The sequence below is a fragment of the Eschscholzia californica genome, unplaced genomic scaffold, assembly GCF_041429995.1.
Source record: "Eschscholzia californica isolate CP2 unplaced genomic scaffold, dmEscCali1.0.p SCAF_4, whole genome shotgun sequence".
In the NCBI taxonomy this organism is placed as follows: domain Eukaryota; kingdom Viridiplantae; phylum Streptophyta; class Magnoliopsida; order Ranunculales; family Papaveraceae; genus Eschscholzia; species Eschscholzia californica.
Window position 1 is genome coordinate 6,706,132 of NW_028238461.1, and position 27,938 is coordinate 6,734,069.

Here is a 27,938-nt window from a genome sequence, read left to right on the forward strand (position 1 = left end):
GCTCTGGATCTTGGAGCAGTAAGGGAGGTCAGCTCGGCCCTTAAGGTCATCTTGCCTCTTTAAGTCACGGGAAAGACGAATTCGAGTCTCTTTTTACCCAACCTAAGTATTGACTTGACCTAAGGACCGGTACGAATCTAAGATTCTAAGTAACGTGTAAGTCAAGAATACGTCGGAAAACAACTACTATAAACAATCTAGAAAATCGACAAGAAGATTTATCCTTCTTACGACCAGAAAAGCGTGGTCTCATCTAAGTCGGTTCCTGACTGCATCATCTCAACTGCTCGTCACTGACGACTAACAACGCCCATATAAAACAAGAGATTCACCCCAATCAATCATGCAAGATTCAATTTCTAAACTCATACTTTGAATTTAATTTTGTAACTGGAAGACCACCTTTACTGACTTGAGCGTTAGATAGATTTCTGAGTTTTTTTTGTAAATTTTGTCTATATTCACGAAGAGTAATCTATTGTTTGGTCCGTGAATCTTAATATCCGGAGGGATCTCCTAAAGTTATTTAGAGTGAGTTGAAGACTATAAAAAATTGAGAGATTTTTTACACAACAATTTTTTTTTTAAGTCTTAACAAACTTTCCCATTAGGAGTGAGAATCTCAATTGGAACTTGACAAATAGGACGAATAAAGATTTTTTTGAGTTTTGCATTGGAGATGCTCTTACAAATACAAAACCATGCCTGCTGGCCGGCCAGTGGGTGGGGCAGCCAATCCTTGCATGTCCTACCAACTCATCAATTTCTCATGAATTTTAGGTCTTTCCATGGCAAATGAACTGAAATCTGCTCTTCAAATACTCGTATCCTTGAATTGGTAGAGGGAAATTCAAACTCTCTAGTTTTGTTAGGCCAGCGCTTTGGGGAAAGCTAAATAGTTTCCGGGGTGTGAAGACTTGGTCAAAAATTGGTCAATTTTGTTTGACAATTTTATTTAGGGGGAAAGCAAAATAGCTTCTCCACCTCAGCTCTCTCTCTCCACCTCACTTCTCTCCCTCCACCTCATCTTCTCTCTCTCTTCTCCGATAGGTCGCCGGCCGGAAAAATTTTCGGCCGGCGACCATGAAAAAAAAAAAAAAAAATTTCTCTCACATCTCTCTCTCTCTCTAAACTCCGGCGAAGGGGGTTTCCCTTCGCCGGAGTTCCGGTCTGTTCTTCAACAGACCGGATCTGGCCTGTTGAAGAACAGACCGGAACTCCGGCGAGTTTAGAGAGAGAGAGATGTGAGAGAAAAAAAAAAAAAAAATTTCATGGTCGCCGGCTGGAAAATTTTCCGGCCGGCGACCTATCGGAGAAGAGAGAGAGAAGATGAGGTGGAGGGAGGTGAGGGGGAGAGTTTTTTTATTTTGAGCCATATTCCCCATAAAATATGTTTCTCCGGAAACTTTTCAAAATTTTGCATATTCCCTTTAAAATTTCACACCCCGGAAACTATTTAGCTTTCCGCAAAGGGCTGGCCTTTTGTTACTCCTGTTGAGAATTGGAGAGAAACTGTATTATCTGATCAAGAAAATTCAGAGTGTTGATGAATTGATGGCGTCGAAGTTATTAAATTTGTGTCGTGCTCTCCGCAAGAACACTCCCATTCAACCATTTCGAAACCCTAACCGAGAATTTCCTCCTCATTTCCTCATTTCAACTGTTTCTTCTGATCAGATCTTTCAAACTAGAAGATTTTACTCAGATATTCCCCAACCACCCGTATTCAATCCTTCGCCGCCTGTTCTTCCCTTGCCATTATCACATCAAGATGAAACTCAGGCGCTTAAAATCAAAGCAACCGGTAAACCTAAGGCCGATAAGATTCCTGTCTCGTCGTCTTTGAATGAGTTTGAACTCGCAAAATTCTCTGCCATTGCTGAAACTTGGTAGGCATCTCCTCTGATTTTGGGTATTTTGATTGTAAAATTTTGAATTTCAAATATGCCCCATTTTTTAAAATTTGTTCTTTATTATTGATATCATTTTCTGTAAACATGTTACTTGGGGATGTCTATAGTGTTGGTCCTTTTTTTTTTTTCTTATTGGAATCTGTAAGTGGAAGATTGATTTTTTGGATGGTTTGACTATAGTATGATTAGACCAGTTATTTGAGATGGAAGATTGATCTATCATTCTACTCCAGAATCAGGATTTTGTTTTCAGCTACACCATTTGTGTTATGCACAAGTTCACCTCATTTCGTTTTTCTGTGAAGTTCGTTGATTGTCAAACTGAAATGCCTGTGATTGGATTGAGTATTTGACTGAAAGCTTCGTTGCACCTCAATTCAGCCAATTTACTTGTTTTCTTTTAGCTTTGGGTATTGTCCTTTTATATGTGCGTTCATGGGAAACCTTAGCATTGAAATGCACCGTAGTTTTACCTAAATAGTTGCAGCTGGGAATCCTCCAGGGACCTATTCCCGATAGTCATTTGGTCCAAGCCAAGTAAATTGGCTGATTTTTCATCAACTCATACATATATATATATATATATATATATATATATATATATATATATATGTATATATGTATATAGGGTAGTTGTATACATAGGCTAACTCTACTCTGATAAGTCAAATAAAACTCACTAGCCTGAGCTGGTCCCCATGTTACTCGGGTGTACTGGTCGATCCCAACTGCTTAGGTTTTAATACTTCTTGTCTTATGATCTATATGTGTGGTGATGTGATCTTATTATGTAATAGGTGGGACTCTGAAGGACCATTCAGGCCACTGCATTTAATGAACCCTACAAGGCTCGCTTTCATTCGCTCCGCTCTTTGCCGACATTTCAGGTAGCTCTTCTCACAAAACGATATTCAGCATTAAAATGGGTAAACAAGGCTCTAGGTTGCCGATTACAAATAGATGGGACTATGCATATGGAGTCATAATACCCTCTGTAGGTGACCTGATTTACACCTGTCATAGTAGACATCCTTGCCAGACTAACAGCAAATCAGCCCTTTTGTACTGCGAATAAAATGAGCAAAAAATGAACCGAGCAGAGTCAATAGTCCCATGTCATGCTTACACATCTAGTTATAGAAAAGTATCACACTCAACTACTAAAATCTTTCCCGGTAAAGAAATTCATGAATCGCCATACCCACGATGATCGCCCGTAGATTTGGAACAATGTTACGAATGATAAAAATATATGCGCAGCAGGAGCTTCAAAAAAGAATCTATCCACCCCTCAAGAAGAATAATTTGAAGCTCTATCGACATTGAGCTTTAAGAAACCGAGGGGATGGATATCTTTTTGTCATAGACATACACTTTATTAAGAAATGTAGTAGTAGAGTTTGTATTGTTTCCAATAGCTGACAAACCTCAAGCATCTGATGCTTGATGAATGTTATACTTCACATTCCAATGTACTATTACGCAGTGCCTATGCAGTTATATGGGATTCAGTCCGTCTTGACTTGCCGAGTCCTAAGCCGCCCGAAAGACTCAGGAGTAATTTGAGAGTTCTCGGACTTGATATGCAGTTTCATAACTCGAGCATTAAGTAATTATCCGTCTTGATTATGTACCATTATTTCAGAAAAGATCCGCATTGTGCTAGACCTCTCGAAGGGCTAAAAATTGTAGATGTTGGTTGTGGAGGTGGCATTCTTTCGGAGGTATTATAATTTTCAACTGTATCATACTTTTACTATTCATGGTGGGAAGTTGTTTGGTATTGCTACGAAGACTGCATATTAGAAATCATTTGGGAACTTGAATACTGATTTTAGTTACTAATCTAGGTATTCAGAGTTCACGCAACAATATGATCTTTTCTTAATTATGTTTTAACTGTACAGCCTCTGGCTCGGATGGGAGCTACTGTAACAGGCGTTGACGCTGTTGATAAAAATATCAAGATTGCAAGCCTTCATGCTGTATGGAAATTTCTTTTTGATTATTATTTTTCTTAACGTTTTGGCTCTCTTTTGTCACTTGTAGTTTGCTTTCTTTAGGAGAACATAGCTTCTTCTTCTTCTTCTAAGCATTCCTTTGTTTTGTCGAATTCCTTAGTTAATCAGCTTAGGCTTGAGGTACCCGAACTGACCTAAAACCAATCTCCACTTTACATATCAGCGGATTCTCTTGGTTGTGTATTACTGAGTCAGCGAATCATCCAGCAATTTGACTTGCTGGGTAACTTGGTCCATGTTTGAAATAAAGAGAAAGTTCCTGCTGTTTTCTCAAACAAGCAAGTCAATGGAATAAAGAGGAGAGGAAGAGAGAAAGAAGAGAGCAGGAACCATCAGTAGGTTCTATTTATATTTCAGTGAAGCATTCTCATTTGCTCTTCATTTTATGATCCCCGCAGGAATTAGATCCAGCTACCTCATCAATTGAATATTGTTGCACAACAGCTGGTATGTATGACCTTATATTGATTTACGTAGTTTCATTATTTAATCTTTCACTCTATAATGTGCTAGTAATCTTAATCTAGTGTATAGACACGTCTGTGGTATCAACTCATGCATCGTTTTGTATACCATATCACTAGACAAATATATAAAATATGTTGATATAACCAGATTTAATTATGGTAACAGAACAATTGGTCGAGGAACAGAGGACGTTTGATGCTGTGATTTCTCTAGAGGTATGATCAATAGGGTAAGCCGGTATGGGACGACTACCTTGCTGTACTAATTATCTTTGTTTTTGTTGGATTAAAAGAAAGCTATACTGCCTGATATGTAAAGATTATCAGGTAAAACCTAAAGGACGAAGAAAATTATCCCTAAGATAAGAAAATATTAAGGGCAGAGTGTCTGTCTTTTTAAATTGTCATATCAGAACCAATATCTGATATTGATAACATACTGGCATCCATGTTAAAGAAGTTTTGTATTATTCTTAAAACATTTCTCACATGCTTAGTGTTACTTGCACTTTTATATTTCTTTATGTGGTTAGCTCTTGGCCAATTGTATTTTTCAGATGACAAATACTACTTCTTTAATCCATCCGTGAATGATCTTTCTATATTAGGTTATTGAGCATGTGGCAGACCCTGCTGAGTTTTGCAAGTCGTTGGCAGCTTTATGTGTTCCTAACGGAGCCACTTTGATCTCTACAATCAATCGTACTATGAGATCATATGCTGGTGCAATTGTTACGGCAGAATACTTACTGCATTGGGTATTGGCTTTTCACCTTTTTCTTATCTTTCATCTTTTATTCCCATGATAAAATCCATTTGAGTGTCATGTAAAAAGAAATACATTATTGGGTGTCATGCTTAGTTGGCTTTTTGACAATTCTTAGATGAAAGATTAGGTCACTGAAGAAATTTCCCTCATTTCCAATTTGGGGCAACTTCTGTTTAATTTCTTATTGTGAGTATAACAATATGCAACTACATTTTGAGTTTGAGAGCTAAAATCATCCATGTCCCATTGGTTGAATTTCAAATGTTTCGAGAAGTTCTCATTAAACATTATGTGACCTAAACTTGTAGGAATCTTTAATACGTTAATGTTAGGGGAGGGATCCTATAAGAAGAAATGCTCCGATAGACCCAGGGCAGGAACTTTTTTTATCTTAAAGGTTGTGTTTATTTCTTCATTCATCTAAATCAAAATTTGTGCAGAATTAGTATTTTAACATGATTTTCAGAGTACTTTTTTCTCTTTAATGGAGTTAGATCTCGATACTAGTTATTCTATTAAAAAGTCTGAACTAGGTAAGAATACTTGTCTTAGATCAGATTTTAGTATAACTACAAAAGCGTACAAAAGTAAATTACTAATCTTAAACACCAATAGTTCGGACGAAACTAATCAGATTTAGATTTCATATCATGAATAACAACCTAAGATTCAATTGAACTTGAAATGGCATCTTCCACGAGGCTTTCTCTCAAATATACGTTATGCAACTAGCAAATTATTAAATGCTCACCCTATTACCCGCTTATTTCAAGTCATTTCCAAGATTCTGTACTGTTATGATATGAAAGACTCAGAAAATTACACGTAATTAGCTTAATACTTGCATGATATTGGGGTACCCGAGGTGTTTTCAGGATCGGAATTTTTTGTTTCTAGTAATACACGTGGTTTGATTCTCATTCAAGTAATCACATTTAGTCATTCATTGTTTTATTATTGGCAAAATGTGCATAAACTGGAAACATTTCTTATGCAAGATAAGAATTTCTTCTACTTCGTGGGTTGGCAAGTGCTAAGCGCTCTGATCAACTAAATTAGTGTTTTGCAGCTCCCCAAAGGTACCCACCAATGGTCAAGTTTCCTCACACCGGAAGAACTCGCCTTGATCCTACATCGATCTTCTATTACTGTAATATTCCCTTTTACCACTTTTCTCGTTAATACTTCTGTTTAAAAATTGATGTTAAAATAGTAATAATGACTCCGTTTTTCTGTAATATTTGTCTATCACTTGTTCCGTTTTTGAAAAGTCATTTTTTGGCCATTTTGCCGTTTTTCCTTAATACCTCTTTCTCATTGACCTATTTGCCGTTGAATAGCCATTATGTTGTCCAATATCTCGCTGTTAACCATTTTCAGAAGTACCTTTTATCAAAAAAGTATATATGGTGATTGTGCCCAATTTTCTATTTATCCATTTTAGGGTTATTTAAACATGAAAATAAATGATAAATCTTCAAGTATTTCACTATCTTCATGAACTTGTTTTCCTTCTTCCTTTTTAAACTAAATAGTATTCCCTGTGTGGATTATGTCAGGTTGAAGAACTTGCAGGATTTGTATACAATCCGTTGGCAGGAACATGGAAACTATCTGATGATACAAGTGTAAATTTCATTGCTTTCTGTAAGAAGAACAGCGAGTAATGGGTGGTGTTATGCTTGTGCTATTCTATAGTCAACACTCCTTCAAATTGGCTTTCCTTCCTTTCTCGTTGCCCCTATGTTTTCAGGGCATGTCACTGGCGTAAATGCTAGTAGTTTTGTTTTTTCCGGCACTCTCTTGTCTCAGCCGTTAAAAATTTAGTTAGTTTGTAGTGAGCGGTAAATAATGGAAATCGCCCCAAGAGTAGTCATCACTGCAGTTCTAGAGCAGTATGAATGTTCATGAGGTTTTGTAGCGATTTATGTTCTCATCCCATCTTATGAATCTTATGATGTATATTACAGCTAAAATTTTAGTTTAATAACTTAACTTTCTCACAAAAAAATTGTACTTGTATCCAAGAAAGATCTAAGAAACAATTCACATATCATTGCCTTCAAATAGATCTCTTATCATATTCTTGAAGGTTCGTTTTCATGGCAACAATGGGGGAACACACGAAATTGTACTTGAATCTTATGAATTCTTTTCTTTAAATGTTGACTTAATGACGCGCTAACAAGAAATAAACAATTACATTCTCTCAAATGTATGGATTTGAGTAAATTAAGAAGTATGCAAGATGGTTAGGAGGTAAAGCTCTAAAGGAAACTGTCCGGGTTGGGTATGCTAGGATACATTAGTTTTGCGGGCAGGTGTTCCCGTTAACATATTTCGAAGAACTTTTTTGGGCTGATTCGGGTCGAGCAAAAATAAAAATATCTCACGCAAAAACTCCATGGGTAGCGAAACATTACGGATTTCATGGGTTTCGGGCGGGCGAGATAACAACCACACACATCTTAAACTATAAACTCTAAGCCAGTAGATAAAAATTTACTTGTATACGTATTGTTATATCAAAATAGTTGAGTAAGAGATGATCGAAAGTAAACTTATAGTGTGTGTTAAAGATGATTGGAGAATTCTAGTGAGTACTATAGACAATAACTTGGGTTTTATGATTGGGGAGAAGATGAATAAGATTGATAGATAGTAACTTGGGTTTTATGATTGGGGAGAAGATGAATAAGATTGATAGATAGTAAAATTAGTAACTTGGCTTTTCTAATTGAGGTGGAGATGAACAAGAGGAAGAATTGGGGATGCATGGTGTTTGGGTCTGAACATCATTGCACTAAAGAATTAGGATTTGAATGAATTAAAGTTGTCTTCTCTCTCTCGGGCCTATTGCAGGTTTCGGGCTTCGAGCTAGCTCATCACTAGTTCAGTAGCCCATAGGACTCGGGCCTTCTAGCCGGGTAGTGGGCTTGATTCCCACACCTAGACTAGGACCGTTCAATAGAAACAATCGAGATCCACACCGTTTTCAACCGTCCAATGTATTCTTACTCTCACACTAACAACCCCACGATATTTCCAAAACCCTAACCCTAACGATAAAAGCCATCTCGCTATCTCCAACCAGTCTCTCCTCTCTCCAGTGAACACAGAAACCCTAATTACCCAATCTGTGCAGCGGAGAAGTCAAGAAAAATGGTGAGATCTTCAACTTTAAACAAACCCTCATCATACTTACTGTAAAACTGAATCAATTCAAGCTAACCTTCTTCAAAATCTTTGATTTTCTTCTTTTACAGACTTTCAAGAGGAGAAATGGAGGAAGAAACAAGCATGGCCGAGGTCATGTCAAATTCATCCGATGTTCAAACTGTGGAAAATGTTGCCCTAAGGTAACTAATTTTCCAACTTCTTAGATCTCCGCTTGATTGAATCCCTAATTTTTTTTTCACATTTAAATCTTGTTTATTGATTCAGGATAAGGCCATAAAGAGATTCCTTGTTCGCAACATCGTAGAACAAGCTGCTGTTCGTGATGTTCAGGAAGCTTGTGTTTATGAAGGTAATCTTCTCAATTATATTACTTTTTAGGGTTATATTTTTCCAAAATGATCTATTTTGTTGTCTAAATTGTTATCCCTGTTTACTAAATTAGATTTGTTAGTGTTGTTTGTGAAATTCATTTAACTTCAGCAACCAAAACCCTAAATGAAAAGAATAGTATATTTGATCCCTAGTAGAGAGAGCTACATGTTGGAGAAAGAGAATGCAAGATAAAATAGACCTTTAGAGGCAAGGAGATTCTCTAGTGTTGGATACTCTAGTCTAAAGAGGAAAACTTATCTCAACTCACTAGAACGTTGTTGCCGGAGTCCCTCGTCCTCTTTTCTCTATCTAAAACAAATGTGATTCAGATGATAAACAGTATTGAACTTACAAGTGACAGCTTAATCACTTGCTAAGTGGTTAAAAAATCAAACGAGCCCCTCCAATTATGGAATTGGGTGGAAAAAATGTTTGTTCCCCCCGAACCCCTACTTTTCTTCAAGCTAGTAGACTTTCATCGCCGGCAACCCTTCCAAAAAATTCAGATCTTCTTCCTTCCCTCCTTCCCACAACTGATCAACAATACTACCATCACCATTTCTCTCTCCTTCCTCCATCTCTCCTCTTCCCTCTCTATATCTGTTCCGACGAAGGTGACCCTCCCCTTCGCCGAATGGATAGAGGGAGGGAGGGGTGGAGACTGAGAGGAAGAAAGAAATGGTGGTGGTTGGTGGTGGGGGGAGAAAAAGAAAAATATCTTATTTTCAGGGGTTGTCGATGATGACAATTCGCTGGTGACACTTACCTGCGTGAGTAGAAGTCGTTGGAGTTTGTTGGAAATGAAATCTTTTTTCCACCCAAAAATTTTGTACGCCAGAAAGCTTTCTTGTTTCCCCCAAAGTGATGGCCATTTGATATTTCAAAAGAAATGTTTGGGTTTTATTGGTTTATCTAAATAATGCTCTTATCTTTGTTGAAAAGGTTACACTCTCCCAAAGCTGTACGCAAAGATGCAGTATTGTGTTTCATGTGCTATCCACTCTCACGTTGTTAGGGTTAGGTCTCGCACTGACCGTCGCAACCGTGCACCTCCTCAGCGTTTCAGACGAAAGGTATGTTTGTAACTGTGTACGCTTCCTTAGCTAAACTTGACTTGAGGTTTTAGAGAAAAAATGATGCTAATTGAGTTTCTTATATTCATTTCTTAGGAAGACACACCCAAACCAGCACAAGCTCCTCGCCCAGCAGCAGCTGCTGCTAATCCACCCCGTGCATAAGGAATTTACGGTGACGCGGCTATGTCTTTATAGTTATATTGCATTTCAAATAGACATTTCTGTTAGAAGTGAAATTTCGAGTTTTTTGAAGAGATTAATTGACAATCTTGTTATTTTGAAGCAGTAGATAATTTCAGATCTTTGTCTAATGAGTTGCATGATTTGATTGAATCCTGTTTGATTCAACTTTAGTCTATTGAAACTGTCTGTTGTTTGAGTTAAAATATCATTTCTTCTTCATTAGAATCAGTGGTTTGCAAGATTGATATGCATTATACCTGACACTTCTTTAGAGGAATAGTTGTTTGATAGGTAGGCATATTGAAGTACTTCCCCTGAGTAATGAGTGTGCTCCAGCGTTAGTGGAACTCAGTTAAGTCCCTAAAGATATGCACATCAAGAGAATAATTACTCTCTAGTCGACCTTTCAGCCAAGTGACTTCCGAGTCTGGAGCCTTACTGCTTATGATGAATGTGCATTATCTACTTGAAACTGTACCAAAAATTTAATTTCGACAGTTTTGTGCTTTCAGAACTCTTACTAGTGACACAACTGTTTTAACTTGACCTTGGTCTCATTATATTTTTGTAGTAGTGATTAAGATTTTGATGTGCATCTTTAGAGTTGGCTGTTGTCCGGCCCTTGTGTAGCATAATTTTTTTGCTTGAAAAAGGCAGATTGTTTAAGCTTGAGAATTTCTCCATGATATCTGTACTTCTGTAGATCCTGTGAGAGGTATCAGATGAATTTCCCCTTTCATTATCTCATACATGGTTATATAGGATGAATTAGGTGGTTAAGGCGACCAGTTTCTGGGGGCGCTGGAAATCCAGACCGACTTCTCCAAGTTTAACCTTTAGAAAAAGACAGTCTGTATTCTCTCTTAATATACCAGATTATGATTTTTAGTACCAACTTTGCTGCTGTTATTTAGTAGCACATCATGGTTGTAAGGAGCAACGGATTTTAATACGCCATATTTTATGCCTATTTTAGGGCATGAATTGTGAATTGATGTGTAACTTAAAATCAAAGTCGTCTTGGGAAAACAAAAAAAAGTTTTCGGTCAAAAAGGTAGGAAGTACAATTTTTTTTTACCAAATGCACCCTACAAGTCGCCGGCCGGAGAAAGTTGGCGACAGCGGGTGACTTCATTGGTCATCTTCTCTCTCTTCGGTCTCTTTTCTCTCTTTCTTTCTCCCCTTTTCTTGCTCTTTTCTCTCTAGGTGAACCCTTCGTGACGAAGGAAGGAGGAGTTTTCTAGACGAAGCGGATGGGGCTCTAGATCCAAACGAGTTTCGCCTAGATTTGGAGACGAGCCTTCGTTTTGAAAACCACATGAGGGTTCCGGTGAAGGGCCCTTCCCTTTGCCGAAACTATAGAAAAGAGAAGAAAGAGAAAAGAAAAAAGAGAGAGTGATGAAGAGAGAGAGAGAGAGTTGACGTTCGAGCCATTGTCGCTTGTTTAATGGTCGCCAGAGTCGATGGTGGTGGGGAAAGATGGAAGAAGAATAAATAAAAACATCGAAGTGGGCAATGTTTGGCGAAAAAAAAAAAAATTTGTTTCGACACAAAACTTTCTTTCCCGTAAAATTTTCTTATTTCTCCAAATCATAACCTAAATTAATGATGAATGGAGCATTAGGGTTCATATTTTGGAGACTTGGGCTTCTATAAAATCTCATGCCATCTTTTAGTGGCGATTTCATAGGCCAGCACGCAGATGGTTCCATATTTCAAACTTGAATGGGTCTCACGTTTTTTTGTTGGATTATTTTCCAATGACTCCTAGTTTATTACCAGTTTTCCATCTGGTTCCCTCGCTTAGACAAAATATAGCTTCTTTTTCTTCCTTAAAACGTCACCGGTCCGTTATATGTTGGTTGGATTTCTTTTTTCTCTCTCTATGGGTGGCCGATATAAAATACTCATATTTCACAGTCACGTTGTCGTAATACCTTGTTTCTATTTCCCCTTCTCTCCTCCTAGATCTCAGTCCTTCCCACCTTTTGAAAAGTGGAGTGTGGCCGGCTAAACTAGAAATTAGAGAAGAAAAAAACACAAAGCTGTGAGTATTTAATGGCCTTTCAGTATTTTATTTTCTAGGGTTTGAGCTTAGTGTTAAATGATGATTGGGTTTGATCTCAATAGTTTTAGAGAGAGAGAGAGAGAGAGAGAGAGAGAGAGAGAGAGAGATTGGAGACTGATGACGATAGGGCGAAGCGGGAATAGAAAGATTAATCTTAAAGGACTGGTGATGGAAAAGAAGAAAGAGAGGGTCATATGGTATTCTCGCTAAACTGGAGGATCAGGCGGAAAACTGACCATTAACTAAGGGGCCATTTGGAAAATAACGCCATTTTGTTTCAACCATTTTTATTCTACCTTTTTAATATTTCAAGATCTTATTAAAATATAGTAAAATCTATTTATACAACCAAATTCGAGAATTAACTAGAAACGAGATTAGAGTTTGCTAGAAGATTCGAGATGAAAACAGAAAGATCTAAATTGTGAAGAAGCCCCTGATAGCGTGAGGTGAGAGGTGATGTAACTCCATTGACAAAGGCTTTTTCACATTCATCTGCTTTAGAATGAACTTGGTTTGCGTATGAGCCGAGTTGAGCATAACTTGAAGAAATATCATGTGTCAAATCATCGAGGGCATTTTGAAGCAGAGGAATACTTGTTTCGTAAGTGTATCGACAGTGAACCAGAACAGCTCTTAATGGTGCTGAGATTCTTTTACGCATCAACGCCTTTATGTATGTCAAAGTATCATTCGTAGTTGTAAGTGTCACGTCAAATGACACCACAACTAAGCCTTTCAAATCAGTTGTTGTTTCACTCGTCGATAATATTTCCACACAATAGTTGTAATCTGCATATTGTGTACATACCTTGTTCACCAAATCAGAAGTAGCGGCATTCGTCATTGTGGCACCATAGTAGCTGTTGTTATTACTCAAGAAGAACATAAACAAGAAGAAATTTATAAGCAAGGTAGACATCTTGGTTTAGTCAAGTTACAAGAGCCAAAATGAGGGTATGCTCATTTATATAAAGATTGGGTATTTGTAGTAAATATTTACAAGGTAGGCAATTATAGAAGGTTTTCAATATCTTTCTCTCTTTATAAGATATACTCTACTGTCATTGAAGAAGAGCATTGGGGTAAAAGATCTGAGTGAATCATTTAAAAAGATAGATTGAGAGAATGAAGGGATTTCAAATTTACAATCTAATAAGATTATGAGAAAAGTGGTGAGAGATATTCATGGATGGAAGAGATTTGGTAGAGCAGTCTGTTAAAAGAGAGTGATTCAATTGTATAAGGAAGGCTTGATCTATCCCATTATTAAGATTTGAAGATTTGCTATTAAATCTAAATTAGGTAAATATAAAAGTTATTTTTGTACTTGGTATTGACAACTTTTTCATTTTTCAATCGTGTAGATGCAACTATTTACCACTCAAGGTTTTGTTCGGTTATATTTCTACGTAAAATTAAGTAAAAGGACCAACAAAATCTTTGACTTCACGAATAAAAAAAAGTGAGTTACATCGAAAATAGAAAAATAAACTAAAAATAAAAAAACTCAAATAACACAAGATGAAGTGAAGAGTCTATGTGAACTTGTTTGATTGTTTGTCTAATTTTACCTCGAAAATTCTACAATAAGAATTATTGTGGAAAGTTAAAGTAATTTCACATAATTTAAGTTCGAAAAAAAAATCTTTCTGATTATCATGCCCGCCTCCATATAAATTCTAAAATAAGAATTGTATCAACTAATCTAAATAATAACTAAAATTAATTTAATATTCCTAATGATATATAACATTTGTAAGAAATATTGTTTGAATTTCTTTTTTGACATAGTGGAATTAGCCAAAAAAATCATTGAAAAAATCGATGCAACAAAAAATAAAGCTAAACGACTGAAACTGCGAAACTCAAAGCTGCGGATGTCGGAATTAGACGCAAATTTGACCAGAGCGTGAAAGAACGTTGCGCACAATCATTGTCACTAGTGCTATAGGTGTCCCACCTTGAGGTCAAATTCAATCGATTTTGCTTTCTAAACGACTTTTAGTGGTTATTTTATCATTTTTAGTAAGTTTTCCTTTAAGAAATTTTTCTTAGGTTTATTTTTTTTAATTCTACGATTAATTTATTTAATAATTGTTATTTCGAATTTGATTAGGTTTTGGAAATCCTAGTACTATTTAATTCGTTCATTTTTATCAATAAAATTTCAGTATTTCTCTACTCTTTGTGAGGTTTTCGATTTCTAAGTTTTGGACATAGATTTAAAGCTTCTTTTTTTTTGGGTTCTCCACTGAGTCATTTTATAATATAATTTTGCACTGACTTCTCCAAATCTTGAATTTACCTGCACACATTCTTGACACTCTACATTGATATTTGGTTTGTGAATACACTAGAATACATTGTCAACCAAAATAAAAAAATCTTACAGTCTAAGAATCTTAAACACAAAGAGCTTCGTGATTTATCTTTTAAAAAAAGATCAACCATATAATCTACGGAGAATTCATTTTTTACCAATCTAATTCCTGACTAAAGTAATATTATTATGAAAAATTTAGTCAAAACTTTATATAATTTTTTTTGTTTTAGAGAAAATATAATTAGTCAATTTTTTTTAGTCTTTTAACTTGCAACAGCTTCGCAACGCCTTGCGACGACTTTGCAAAAATATTGAGTTTTTAACCAAACAAAATACAAATATCTAGATTTTTAACCAAAAAAAAATTTTGGGTTTTTAACCAAAAACTATAACTCGTCTTTTTGACTTAAAAAAATTTAAAATTAGATCTTCCGCCCAATTTCCTGTACTATAATAAAAACATCGCACTCATTGTCCCACATAAAATTTCTCGATTAGAATCACATTTGGAGATTGTTACTCTGGACAAAAGCAAACTCAACTCAATGAGTGATTAGGTGGAAATTGGCCCCAAAGGAGAGTTTTAAAGGCGCCTGTGTAAATTTTGAAAGTGCCTCCCTCGAGGCCAAATTTAGGAGAATTGGTTAGGGGTGAACATTGAATCGATTATCGACCTTTTGAGTCTATCTATAGTCCGATTCAAAGAGTTCAGTTATTATAAATCTAGATCTGAACTAATCATTCATAGTTTGGTTCGTGTATTAACGGTTTGATTCAGTTGGATAACCGAACCAAAAGTTAAAAATATCAACATTGGAGGAAGACAAAAAGACGATAAACAATTGAATCTCTACCATCTATCATGCCCAATTGTGTATATTCTTATATCTTTAATATATAAAAGATAATAATAAATGATTTGGTTTGGTTATCCGTCAAACAAATCCATGAACAGAACCAAACCCCTTGGTTTTGACCTTTTAGTCGCCCAAATCCGTTTTGATTGGATTGATTTGGTCGGATACTAAATGTACACCCTCGAGTTTGTGAGTGAAGGAGGCGTCTTTTTTTTTTTTTTTTGAGAATTCCACTACCATCTACGTTAGTCGTTACAAGACATTGATACATCGTGAAGATGTGAAAAACACTACAACCGCCTAGCTCAAACCATGAATGAAAGAGGCCTATAGCCGAACAACACGAAAGAAGTCTAAAGTCCGATAAACATGATTTTAGACGCAAACTCAAGGAGTGATTAGGTGGACATCGAAAAGGGTAAAGTAACTTGTTCTGCTTTCCTTTCTTTCTCAATTCCAAATCTATTTTCCCTTCTCCACTTATCCTTTTCCCCAAATTGAATTTCTTTAGTATTTGTCAGTTAAATCGATTTTCTAATGGAAGATCATAAATCCGTTTACCCTAAACTCCATCTTGAAGAAGAATTCGAGGGTTTGGTTTCTTCTAGGGTTTCTCTTCTTGATTCCTCCGGCGATCATGCTCATGTCAATCAAAAACCTGTTTCTCTTCCGGTAATTATAAAACCCTTTTTTCCCTCTCTCCAACGAAACTCACTTTTAATTATCTGGTAGTTTAGACTTCAAAAGCTGCTTGTGATTAAATTTATGAAGTATTTCTAGTAGGGTTTTCTTTAACCAACCAATAGTTGAATTGAATGTTGATTATTTTGTATAGAGATTTTCCCAATTTGTTTTTTTTTTTCTTTCAATTATTTCTGAAGATTCCAAACAGGGAATTCTAGTATATGCAATTTGATTATGTGGGCATTTATCATTATTTATTGATCTGTTGCTTGCTGAATTTTGTTTATTTATTGAGGTACTGGAATTTACTTGATTTTGTTGTTAGGTTACTGTGGATACTGATAGGCATGGTGATGATTATAGTTCAACACATGACACTAAAACGACTGAACAAGAAAATTGTTGTGATACAAGTTCGGATATCGAACAGAAGAAACAAGGTAGATACTTTTGTTATGACCCACCACTTTATGAAGAAACCGGAGCTTGGATACCCGTCTCCGTTCCACCCATGACAGAGAGTGAGCATGAATGTTATGGTTCTAATGGTGGCTATATACCCGAAGGAGACATGGGTTGGGATCAGTTCATCGGGGAAGATAAGGAGCTAACTATGTGGAATGTGGTGCTTGAAATGTTACTTGTGGCTCAAGGGAAATTGAAATCTATTGCTTCAGGAGACATCCATGGAGGGGCTATTTCATGGGTTTCAGGGCATCTTCTCGAGCAAGCGTGGAAAGAGATGGCTCATACTCTTACCCAAGCAGATTTTGGCAAAATACAAGAAATTCTGGAGGCCGAGCCACCAAAATGGTTGCCTGATAGTAGTGCTTCATCCTGCATGTTATGTAGTTTGAGATTTCATCCTATAATGTGTTCAAGGCATCACTGCCGGTTTTGCGGAGGGATATTTTGCAGGGATTGTTCTAAAGGAAGGAGCTTGTTGCCTGTGAAATTTCGAACGGAGGACCCAGAACGAGTTTGTGATGTCTGTTGTGTGCGTCTCGAGTCTGTGCAGTCATATCTAATGGACCAAGTAAGTCGTGCGGCTCAGTTCCCAACTCATGACTTGACAGATCTAAGTACTCTGAGATCTTGGGTGAATTTCCCGTGGGGGCAGTCTATGGAGTATGAAATTTACAAGGCTACTAACACGATTTTGGGTTATAATAAGGTAAATCTATCCCTTTAAGTTTTTTGTTTAACTGGATTGATAGTTTCCTGTGAAACAGTTCTCTAGGGTAGATAATTACAACAAAAACTGGAAGAGTCAAGAAAAAAGATATATATATATATATATATATATATATATATATATATATATATATATATATATATATATATATAATTGATTAGGATAGCAACCTTACATCTGGCTGCATAAAATTGGAAGAGTTATAGGTTACTGGTGTATCTCAAAATCATGCCACCATCATATTGGTGTCTACGACATTAGAACCATAAAGTGAACCCTACATCATCTGATAAAAAGAGAAGGAGAAAACTAAAACATGTATCCTAGTTTCTCTTTTGTCTTAGGCTTGCTTTCGATATTGCTACATGCAGAAAGTAGACTTGGGCTGATTCAAGGGCTTTTAAGAACTAAAATAGATAATGTGGAAATGTCATTCTTGCTTAGTTTTCTAAAAGTTATATAAAGCGCAACACTAACTAGCAAAGCTTTTGTTAGGTGGGTATGATGAAACCTGAAAGGTCGATTCCTCGTTCTATACTAAGACAAGCAAAAGGCCTCGCGATACTTACTGTTGTTAAGGTTGGAGTCATGGTTACATACAACATTGGGACCGGGCTAGTGATTGCACGCAGAGAAGATGGTTCATGGTCTCCACCTTCTGCTATTTCATCTTTAGGAGTTGGATGGGGAATTCAAGTAATGTTCTTTATCTTGAAAGTTTGTTGCAGCTTCATGTATTTTTAAAATTGAAAAGAGTGAATTCCTCATTGTTGATTTCCACATGCAATTGAGCTTTATATACAAATGATTTTTTACTACGACAAGTTTTTTTTATCCTCCAAACTGGCCATGATATGTTCAGACACTCGCTTGTTTTACTCTGATAAAATTAAACACATTTTCAAAATTGTCTTAAATATTGTTTAACACTAGATTGTCTAGTATTTTGAGATTGCTGTCATGACTTCTTTTTCTAACTCATATCCGCTTTCCGGATTTATTTTTCAAAATATACTTCGTTCTTAGACTTAGATTCTCATTTTTGTGCAGGCTGGGGGTGAACTGACCGACTTCATAATTGTTTTAAGAACAAACGAAGCTGTCAAGACATTTAGTGGAAATATGCATTTCTCAGTTGGAGCGGGTATGAGTGCAGCTGTCGGTATTGTTGGACGAGAAGCTGAAGCTGATGTTCGAGCTGGTGATGGTGGTTATACAGCTTGTTATACTTACAGCTGCAGTAAAGGTAACCCTTTTGTCCAAAAACACATTATCGTTGTCATTTGCAGTGTCATAAATTAAATTTGAACTACATTCTGAAGAGAAATAAATAAGAAAAACTTCAGTTCGTATTATTAGCTAGGCAGCAATTGTAGGCGTGAAGATTTTGTGGAAAAAACAACTTTAATTTCTTTCACCTTAGAAAGTTAGATCCCTAACATAATGGATTATGTGCCAAGTAAAGATAAAAAGGGGGTGAGTTCAAATTTCTCTTGAATAATATGAATCATTGTTTGAAGTTTTGCATTGAGTGTGGTCTGGTACAACAATAGATGTTCTTAATGAAGAGTCGGGCTGTAGCAACCCAAGCCTCAGTAGTTATGATGTTGTTCCCGCGTTAGACACCCCGAGCCCACCTGAAACTGAAAGGCCTCAAAACTTGCTAAGCTTGAGCCTGCACCCGTAGCCCAGGCCCCAGGCTATGGACACTCTCTCAAGTGATGTTGGGCTATTACACAGATCCTCTCTACCAAGTAGTAGGAGGCAAGGTTCAGCAAGGTCCCTCTCATTGAACTGGTGAAGTGATTTAGAAATTTTGGAAATTTGAAAGTTCCCGTTGCCATTTATGGCTTGAGATTTCGTGTTTCTAAGCTCACTTCTCAAAAGGCCTCTGCTATTCTTAGGGTTTTGTTGATCATTTAGATGATGGAAGTACGAATAGATGATGGAGTCCAATTTGCTTTCTCCAAATGGTCGGTTCTCATGGTTGCTTGCTCTTTACGTCCCATATGGGTAGAATCTTGTCGACTTCTAAATCTATGTTACATGGAACTCCTTTCTAGTATTTCTTGTGGTGTCAAATACTCATGTGGACACACATAGTCACTTCAGTGGTTGTAATGTGTTTAAGTATTTAGTTGTCTGGAACAGATACTCCTCCGCTGTATGAGTTACTCCCGAGTTAGTGAAACCTTTGTTTACTAAGAAACAGAGAACTTAAAGCCCTTTTTGATTCCGCTGAAAATAAGCTAAAAGCTGGCCTTTAGGTTATTTTAAGTGCTTATTGAAAACTTAACAGAGTTTGATTCAAAAAAGCTGCCAACTTACTTTAAGCTAGAAAACCCCATTTCTCTAAAAAAATTAAATTTGAAGTCTTTTGTTTACTTGAAAGAAACATCTTAAGTTCATTAAATAGTTTTCTGTTGAATGTTATTGACTGATAGCAATCACTATCTGAATCTGATTGGGATATACCAACCTGCTTTCCATTATTTTATCCCATCTACCATTCGTGCTAACCATTTTCATGTTTTTGTATAATGTACACTGAAAATGCTGAAATTCTAGGTTAAGTTTGTTTTCTATGTACTAATATAACCATTCACGGTTTATATCTGCAGGTGCATTTGTAGGATGTTCGCTCAAAGGAAGTATAGTCACTACACGATCACTAGAAAACTCCCGATTCTACGGCAGTTCATCTCTCTCAGCGTCAGATATTCTTCTTGGTTCATTGCCTCGCCCTCCTGCTGCTTCCATGCTCTATAATGCACTTTGCGATCTATACCAAAAGGTTGAAAGTTGATTCCATTCGGTTTGGTTCTCCAGACTTTCGTAAACCTCAACTAAGAGATTTACAGGGCGAAAGTGCTCGATTTCCCTATGAATCAAGTAAACCCACTCCATTTCTCGTCTTTAGTCAAGGTAAATTAGTAGGGTTTGTGCAGTGGTAGAAATGTTCAGGAAGTGCATGTACAGACAATAAAACTGATTGATTTGTAAATAAAATTTGAAATCGAATAAAAAAATTATTACCAAAATTTGGAAAATGTAAAATAAAGAATTGGTTCTCTAGATTTTCGGTATCAGGCATACCAAGCAAAACCTATTATTGATCCATGATGTAAGGAGCAAACAAGGCAGCATTCCTTGCCACAAACATTTGAACCTCGGAACGAAAACAAAAGCATATTGTATATGAATGAGGCTCGGAGCTAATCTAAGAACGTCGCACGTCACTGCCTCGCGAATAGAGCGCGAACAGATAAAACAGTTGGACCTTTCGGCACAATAGAATTGATGGAACATGATACCATCATGTTATAAGTTGCAACACAATCATTGTAACTACTTATTATGCCACTGCAACTAAAAACACCCACTCAGTTCAAATTCAAAAACAAAACCATTCATGACTTCCATGAACAAAGCTATCATCTCTCCCTTTGTTATAAAAGATCAGATTACAAAATCCTGTTGTTTTAATGATGTTACCCAAATAAGACACTCAGTGAATTAAAGTGATTTCAATCTATTTCATACAATAAAAAATAAAGTGAAAGTGGAGTAATAATAATGTTTAAAATAGATCCACTATGAACCCATGTATTTTTTGAAGTTTCGAAAAGACAAAAAGATGGAATATTTTCTTCTCAACTTCTATCAATATTTCCTCAGATTTCTAACAAGACGATGATGAATTACTTTTTCGATTAAAATATCCCCATATTCAAATTAAACATTTGGAAAAACAATTAAGTCTTCTTGCTGCATTTTCATCGAGAAACAGAAGAATCTAAGGAGGAAGCTTTCAAACATTCTGTCTCTATTTATCTGCAAAACAAGGCATAACAAAAGTAATCAGCGTTGATGTAGAGATAGCATTCCTTTGTTACTGCGAAATACGACATTTATTTCGGTTATAACGGTAATACTGACTTCGTTAAAACATTGAGCAGTACTGTTATTTTACCTTGTTTTTGAACTCCCAAGAGTTAGCTCCAAGTCATCTGGTCCACAGTCATCATGTTCATGGATTCTTTCTCCTTCCCACGGTTTGACTAACCCTTTTGTGTTGCTTCCAAATGCAAATTCATCTGCAAACCCATCTGCCATTGGAATGTCGGCATTGTTATCAGAAGCTCCAGCGACTGCTGGTGAACATGTTCCACTCTGACCTGGCGTCCACATACGTGAACCTCCTCCAACTAAAGTTTCTTCTTTAAAACCAAATGGGTTTGAAGAGACAAGGCTGAATGTGGGCGATCCAGGCCCAACTGTGGGTAGTCGGATCCCAGAAAGCAACCCAGGTTCCGGAATTATCTGTCTTCCGGGGCTTGGCGGGGTGGAATTAGGTAGGAAAGAGTAATTATGGTGGCCCCAGGGAGAGATAGAGTTAGGATCACGACGAGGCGAAAGACAAGTGGGTGAGCTCAATGGAGGTGTGACAGGAGCACTTATGGAACCACTATGAATGTAAAATTGGTGAGATAGTCTTGAAGAGGAAGCTGAAGATGATCCTGATGATGAGAGGTTTTTAAGCCATGGAATGAGAGAATTGGCATCGGCCGGATTAGGGATGTTACCATGGAATGCATAAGAGGATGAGGCTGGGCTAGTAGGAAACGAAGATGACGCAGGGCTTGGGTTGTACGATAAACATGGGCTTGGTTGATAGGTCGAACATGGGCTAGCTGATATTGACCCACCCATCATATCCATTCGCTCTATCGGTTTGCATCCCTGCATAAATATATATATAAAGAAAAGCAAATTAAACATTATTGCTTGTGCTTTCGATTATGTATAATATAATAACTATTGCTTTATTAGTACTATTGGCTTACTCAATCGTATGAATCGTATTCTTAATAATGCTCATTATACACAAATAGTCAAGACTTAGGCGATACCATAAGACAATTTTACTATGAAACTCTAATGTAAACGCGTTGGCAGAAACTTTTACTAAAGGTCTATTCCAACTAAAACTATCTTGGTTCACTCTTAAAACCCTAAATTCTTTAATCTTTTATTTAGCTTTATCTTATTTGCTATAAACAAAAAGATTCAAAGTTAAGAATTTTCCTCCAAATTAAGAGGTGGGAAGGGAGACATATTGTCAACTATGGTTTCACTAAAAGACAACAATAGATCCAGGATTCAGATCACATAAACACAAGGAAAGCAAAAACTAACAATAGAAAATAAAATAAATTGGGTGGCCAAAAGATTTGAGATCTACTTTTCTTCACTATTTTAATCCCAAATGTTACTTTCTCAGAACCTCCTAAGCTTATTGCCTCAAACCCAATATCAAACAGAACCCCAAAGTAACAACACAATGACCAAATTACCCTCTCACTCTATCTTAGCAATTTCACAGTATGGTTTGTTTGGGGAAGAAGCAAAAACATAAGAACATAATAAGCTAATTAAAGAGAAACTGCAAAACCCAGAAAGAATTCAGTTGTAATAAAGACAACCCTCAGTCCATTACCAAGACTGTACCTTTTTTCTTTAGAGAGAGACAAATTAATAGTTGACAACAATACCCTTAGTCTTGAAATAAAGACCCATCATTATTAAAGAAGAAAAATGATAGAGAGGGGTAGTATTGTCATTTTCAATCTCATAGTTTTCAAGATAGAGAGAGAGAGATTATGATGATTTATGAGTCATGATCATCATCTATCTTTGTGCAAAGAAAAAAAACAGAGAATCTTTACGTTTTTAGGACTCAAGAAAACACAGTGTGAACAGTTCTAACGTGCGCTGTATGTAAAGAAGTGTAAAATACGTATCTATCTGTGCCCAAGCACAAAAAACAACAACAACAAAGAAAAAAAAGCTGATACATCTTCTGTCCAGGTTATAGAGTGAGAGTACCTGATGAACAAGCAGCGCATTTTAGCAAAAACCCTAAACATAAAAAAGGGGATAATTCCCAATTTCGAACTTCCGATGACTTCAATGGTGCAAGTTAACATGAATTTTATAAAATCAATTACAAATTTAAGATCAATAGTCGGAATCATGGATGAAATTAAGACGGAAGATGAACTTAGGTTTTAGAAATCGAGCTGATTCCGGTCATTAATCCGACTACATAAAATATTCTACTGATTGGAGAAGACTAAAACGAGAGAGAGAGAGAAGAGAAGATTTTAGGTTTTAGGTTATACCTTTCTGTAAGTAGTACCATCTTCTTCAACAGTCCAACCAGCTTCATCACAAAGAGCTTTCAATACTTCATTGTTATCACAGTGTTTAGGTAACTTGTAATTTCCATACATTCTTAATCCAGCAAAGATCTTAGCTGCTATAGCTCTTCTTCTTCTCTCTCTCCTCTTGTTATTTTCTCTCTCCTTCCATGTCGGAAGCCTAGTTCCTGAAGTCATCTTCTTCTTCTTTCTCTCTCTAGTTTTCAACTATAAGCACATACTAATAAATAGACTAAACTGGTCGGAAAGCCAGTTGCTTCACCTGAAACTGATAGATAACCGATCTGAAATCCAGACTAGTAGTCCTTCTTCATTTTGGATAAAAACCCTAAACAAACAAATGTAAATAAACAGCCAGCCGGAGATATTAAGTAAAGTGATTTTGTAAAGCCGGAAAAAGGTTTCGTCCACAACCCAAAAATCAAACAAATGATGAAGTTAGGGGGAGTCAATAATGAACTAAATATGTGAGGTGCTTTCATGATTACCCATAGAGTTTTCTTTTATTACGAGATAATGCCACTGTATTCACCATAAGTAGGGGTGGCAATTTGGTCCGAACCGGCGGGTTTTCCCCCGAACCCGCCCCTAATGGAACGGGTTTTACCGCCCCGTTTATTAAATGAGACGGTAATGGTATGAAGATAAAACCATTTACCGGGTTCGGGGCGGGTTTGGGATTAGGTAGTAAAACCCGCCCCGCCCCGATTAAATATGTTATGTTATTATATATACAATAGGTTTCTAAAACTTTTTATCTTATATCATCAATTTAACTATTTTATATTTTATATTATGTAATAAGTTATAGTGTTTACAGTTGATAAAACCAAATGTTAAAAGTTTTGTTTATAATATTTATATTATCTTGATTAATCTAACTTATTTGAAATAAAAATATGAAATTTATGTTTAAATCCGACCCGCCCCGCATCGTTTCATGTTAAACGGGGCGGGGCGGGTCGGTAATGGTTAAGTAATTTCTAGTCGGAACGGGTATGGTAATTAAATACCCACCCCGATTAACTATTGGGACGGAAATGGTAAAACCCGTTTATTAACGGGGCGGACTTGGGAAAGAGGTAACCCGTCCCAAACCCGCCCCGTTGACATCCCTAACCATAAGTCCATAACCATCTTAAAAAAAAAATTCTTATTTGTTTTTTTGAGAAAGGACCGATACATTTTAGTCGTCACGTGGCATTGGCACAGCATTAAGATGTGATAAGCACGATAACCGCCTAAAATCTAATAAACTTATTATTTATACCTTTAATAATTTAAGTTTAATAATCATGGATTCCACCTCTTACCGAATCGAACCTGAAACTTTCACGATTTTATGTCGACATTATCAATCACTTGGGCAACTAACTGTTGACTCATTAAGAGTTTAAAATTAAGAATTTACAACAAAACTTTTAGGTATAATTAGTAAAGGGAGCGGCTAAACGCATCTGGAAATTGTTGTTAGTACCTGACCTTTGACCCTAAACATCAATTGGCACCCCGACACAAATTCGACTCATCTGAAACCCAAAACAAGGTTTTGGACTGGTCCAGTATGAGCGCTTGCTTTGGGTTTCAGAGATTTCAATCTGAAATTTTGCTTAAAGCATCGGACTGACCAGTCTGAAACGTCACAGACTGGTTCAAGTCCGAGACCAATCCACTAGTAGGGTTTTCGAGAGTATTTTTAATGGTGGTTTTGGATCAAAGGTTTAGAATAAAAGTTCTTTCTCTCTCTCTAACTCCTCATCATAGATCAAGGTTGCTTTTGAATCAAAGTTCTTCCCACGATTGTTTTACTCTCCTTCTCTCTCTAAAATAAGATTCTTTATATCTCTAACTCCTTATTGTAGATCGATGAAGATGATTTTAGAAACAAGATTGTTTCCAAGATAACATGACGATGATGATATGAATAAGAAGATGGGTTTGCAATTGCACCGTGTGCCTCTAGCCGCTCATATAAGTTAAATATGAATGACTTTTTGGGTAAATAAATTTTTCGTTAGGGTAAAACGGGAAAGTGAAAAGAGTAGGAATTGAAAACAAAAAGGAGAGGATGTTTACCGGTCGTCTATAACGTTCACTTCAGTAATTATAATAACCAATGGTTTAGATTCTATGGTAAGTATCTCTAGGAAAACTATAAGTGAGGATGATGGTCAGCTTGAGCGGATGGTAATGATAAAGAAGAGAGGGAGGAGTACTTAAGACAAAGCTCTGCCAGATGGCGCATGTCAGAACCTCTTACACGGCAGAGTCTCACATTAAACACCAACGATTCGTTGTACAAATGGTGGGGACCACTTATCCGGCGTGGCAGTAATAAGAGTGGAAACAGATGTCCACGTCTGATAACTGCAAGAAGTTGCTGAGATGTCAGCACGTGATGTCATGGTGGTGTGTTTCTCACAGGAAAAAATGGAATTTTCCTGAGAAAATAAAACTGACGGCAATCCTTGAGATCTTACGGGGAAGGACGCGAGTGTAAGTGGTTTACTCAGTGATCGGTTCGAGACCGTCCACTTATGTTACCCATCGGTCCGAATTTGTTCGTACCTGTCCTTTTTCCGTTATACCCGAGTCCCGACCGAACCTAACTCCAGTAATTCTAAGCCTTTAGATCTTTAGGGTTAACAAGAGCCGTTAGATTTTGTGTTATCGCAAACATTCCTCGGAAACCAAAGTAACAGCCGACCAAATCTAACTCTTATATTTCTCTTTTCCTCACTCTTTGTTTTTAGGCTTAATTTTCAAGGTAAGAGTTTCTTTCATCAAATATTTTAGGCTTTTGTTAAATTTGTCCCAGAGCATAGGAAGGTTGACAAAAACATCTTCAATAGGGAAAGAGTTGAGCTCCGTTTCTTGGGTTTTAGAATTCTACAAACCCTTTCCTTCGTTCTTTGCATTCTTTCCGGATCTTTTAATTAGGACAAAACAAATCGATTTGCAATTTTCGTGCACCACCTAACAACTAACTCTCTTGACTCAAAAAACTGAAAAATCAGAAAAAAAAAATAAAAAAAATAAAATAAAATAAAATAAAATTTATCAGTTCGTACAATGTATAAAACAAACTAAGGATGCGTAACTAAGAGTAGCATAGCCTCTCGATCGTAAAAAAAGTCACTTAGTTCTCAAAATTCTGCTCTTAAGAGCATGGTTCCATTTCCAAATGATAATGTCTGTGAATTTAATTAGGTATTGTGTAGAAACATTGGAGAGTATACATAATTCCAAATAGAAAAAATAAAAAGAAAAACATTTAAATAATCTTACTTCACAAATTTTGTAGCCAACAAAAAGGAATTTGCCTATAATTTCATAGGAAAAGCCCAAAAAATATAGTAACTTTGCGATAGCTTCTCAGGAGATTTAGGTTGCCTTCCCTTTTACCAAAAAGTTATTTCATAAGATCTCGTTTAATTCTCTCAAATTACAAAAGTGAAAATACAAAACAAAGAATAAAAACCAAAGAAGCGGTTAGTTAGGTTTCCCTAAAGATCAAATAAATCAACTATATTTGACTTGAATTGAGTCCGATAACTTTTGTCAAAATAAAATATTTGTTTGTTCATATATTGGCCACCAATAATTATGTCATAACTAAGTAAAGTGACTTCGCACACCCACCAAAAAAAAAGAAAAAGCTAAGGGATCTCTACCACCAAGAGAGGACATTCAAAAAACAAGTAATAATAATAATTTTTTTTATGTTTTACACTGGAGGTGCCTAGATTCATTACTTTTTTTTTTAATTGTTCAGCGTGTTTCGAACCCTTGACCTCTAAATTGGAAGACTATACCTCTTACCACTCCAACCAAAAGTTATTGGCAAACATTGAATCCAATTATTGCCGATGAGAGGATTCGAACAATCGAACCCATCAAGGAGGCAGGCCCAGAGGCAGGCCCAGAGGCAGGCCCAGAGGCAGGCCTAGATGCAGGCCTAGAGGTTCGAACTCGTGTCTTTGGATTGGAAGCATGCAAACTCCACCAACAATACTAAAGCAAACTGTTGTAGATAGTGGTAGCTTAGCTTGTATATGTGGAGATCAGGTGATGAGACGTGAAAATGTCTCATTTGAATCTCTTAACTCGGGTTAGTTAGTCCAGTTCGAGCGGTTACTCTGATGATCTGCTTCTTTTTCTACTCAGGTACCTTTTTCAGAGTTATGTGTGCAAAACGGATAAAAGCCGGAAAAACGCAGACGGGGTATTTTGGTCATTTGTTGATTCTGATTTCATGATCGAGATTAGTGCTCGGATGGAAAGTAGAGACCAAGACGAACCCGTAGGCGAAAACGAAAGTCAAATCGGAGTTTGGATGAGCAAATTAGAGCAAGTCAAAGTTCGGGTCAAAATAGGTGGACCATGAGTCAAAGCCTCTGCTGACGTCATCATGACGTCAGCATTATCACCTTCATCACCAATTATTCAGCTTAAAACCGAGACCTCCCATTTTTGGGAGTTTCCATTTTTTTTCTTCCTAGCCAACTCATCAACACATGCCAGCCCACGATTGGTGGTATTAAAGATTCTCTCATCTCATCTTCTCACTTTCTTCTTATAACCAAAGAGAGAGAGAGGGAAT

General features: G+C 36.6%; 5 protein-coding genes across 7 annotated transcripts; 3 read left to right on the plus strand and 2 right to left on the minus strand.

Moving 5' to 3' along the window:
- Positions 1–739: 739 nt before the first annotated feature.
- On the plus strand, positions 740–7,221 carry LOC147542089 (ubiquinone biosynthesis O-methyltransferase, mitochondrial-like). Of its 2 annotated transcripts, XM_086633132.1 has the most exons (10): positions 740–872; positions 1,508–1,889; positions 2,711–2,800; positions 3,559–3,637; positions 3,821–3,898; positions 4,333–4,381; positions 4,568–4,617; positions 5,010–5,159; positions 6,240–6,320; positions 6,730–7,221. In XM_086633132.1, the coding sequence occupies exons 2-10, from the start codon at positions 1,555–1,557 to the stop codon at positions 6,835–6,837; spliced, it is 1,020 nt and encodes a 339-aa protein (XP_086489258.1). In that variant the 5' UTR covers positions 740–872; positions 1,508–1,554; the 3' UTR covers positions 6,838–7,221. The 2 variants fall into 2 exon arrangements, with proteins under 2 accessions (XP_086489258.1, XP_086489257.1); XM_086633131.1 differs by lacking the exon at positions 740–872 and having other exon boundaries at positions 1,487–1,889.
- Positions 7,222–8,005: 784 nt separating this feature from the next.
- On the plus strand, positions 8,006–10,206 carry LOC147542090 (Ribosomal protein S26e family protein). The gene is made up of 5 exons (XM_086633133.1): positions 8,006–8,335; positions 8,437–8,529; positions 8,615–8,699; positions 9,665–9,795; positions 9,892–10,206. The coding sequence occupies exons 1-5, from the start codon at positions 8,333–8,335 to the stop codon at positions 9,958–9,960; spliced, it is 381 nt and encodes a 126-aa protein (XP_086489259.1). The 5' UTR covers positions 8,006–8,332; the 3' UTR covers positions 9,961–10,206.
- Positions 10,207–12,410: 2,204 nt separating this feature from the next.
- Positions 12,411–12,896, minus strand: LOC147542091 (uncharacterized). Its single transcript, XM_086632651.1, has one exon. The coding sequence runs from the start codon at positions 12,894–12,896 to the stop codon at positions 12,411–12,413; it is 486 nt and encodes a 161-aa protein (XP_086488777.1).
- A 2,650-nt stretch (positions 12,897–15,546) lies between these two features.
- LOC147542092 (RING/FYVE/PHD-type zinc finger family protein) lies at positions 15,547–20,152 on the plus strand. Its single transcript, XM_086634231.1, has 5 exons — positions 15,547–15,904; positions 16,242–17,090; positions 17,607–17,807; positions 18,162–18,357; positions 19,733–20,152. Exons 1-5 carry the CDS (start codon positions 15,770–15,772, stop codon positions 19,915–19,917), a joined length of 1,566 nt encoding a protein of 521 aa, XP_086490357.1. The 5' UTR covers positions 15,547–15,769; the 3' UTR covers positions 19,918–20,152.
- A 533-nt stretch (positions 20,153–20,685) lies between these two features.
- LOC147542093 (BES1/BZR1 homolog protein 4-like) lies at positions 20,686–23,874 on the minus strand. 2 transcript variants are annotated; one of them, XM_086634232.1, is made up of 3 exons: positions 23,297–23,874; positions 21,085–21,854; positions 20,686–20,945 (listed from the first exon to the last, which is right to left on the minus strand). In XM_086634232.1, exons 1-3 carry the CDS (start codon positions 23,510–23,512, stop codon positions 20,942–20,944), a joined length of 990 nt encoding a protein of 329 aa, XP_086490358.1. In that variant the 5' UTR covers positions 23,513–23,874; the 3' UTR covers positions 20,686–20,941. The 2 variants fall into 2 exon arrangements, with proteins under 2 accessions (XP_086490358.1, XP_086490359.1); XM_086634233.1 differs by lacking the exon at positions 20,686–20,945 and having other exon boundaries at positions 21,081–21,854; positions 23,297–23,769.
- Between the last annotated feature and the right edge of the window lie 4,064 nt (positions 23,875–27,938).

Coding starts and splice junctions, on each gene's coding strand:
- LOC147542089 (XM_086633132.1), top strand. CDS start 1,555: ATGGCGTCGAAGTTATTAAATTTGTGTCGTGCTCTCCGCAAGAACACT. Junction 4,618..5,009: donor ATGCTGTGATTTCTCTAGAG/GTATGATCAATA, acceptor TTTCTATATTAG/GTTATTGAGCATGTGGCAGA. Junction 5,160..6,239: donor CAGAATACTTACTGCATTGG/GTATTGGCTTTT, acceptor AGTGTTTTGCAG/CTCCCCAAAGGTACCCACCA.
- LOC147542090 (XM_086633133.1), top strand. Junction 8,530..8,614: donor GTGGAAAATGTTGCCCTAAG/GTAACTAATTTT, acceptor TTATTGATTCAG/GATAAGGCCATAAAGAGATT. Junction 8,700..9,664: donor GGAAGCTTGTGTTTATGAAG/GTAATCTTCTCA, acceptor TTTGTTGAAAAG/GTTACACTCTCCCAAAGCTG.
- LOC147542091 (XM_086632651.1), bottom strand. CDS start 12,896: ATGACGAATGCCGCTACTTCTGATTTGGTGAACAAGGTATGTACACAA.
- LOC147542092 (XM_086634231.1), top strand. CDS start 15,770: ATGGAAGATCATAAATCCGTTTACCCTAAACTCCATCTTGAAGAAGAA. Junction 17,091..17,606: donor CGATTTTGGGTTATAATAAG/GTAAATCTATCC, acceptor AGCTTTTGTTAG/GTGGGTATGATGAAACCTGA. Junction 18,358..19,732: donor TACTTACAGCTGCAGTAAAG/GTAACCCTTTTG, acceptor TTATATCTGCAG/GTGCATTTGTAGGATGTTCG.
- LOC147542093 (XM_086634232.1), bottom strand. CDS start 23,512: ATGACTTCAGGAACTAGGCTTCCGACATGGAAGGAGAGAGAAAATAAC. Junction 21,855..23,296: donor ATGGTACTACTTACAGAAAG/GTATAACCTAAA, acceptor ATATTTATGCAG/GGATGCAAACCGATAGAGCG.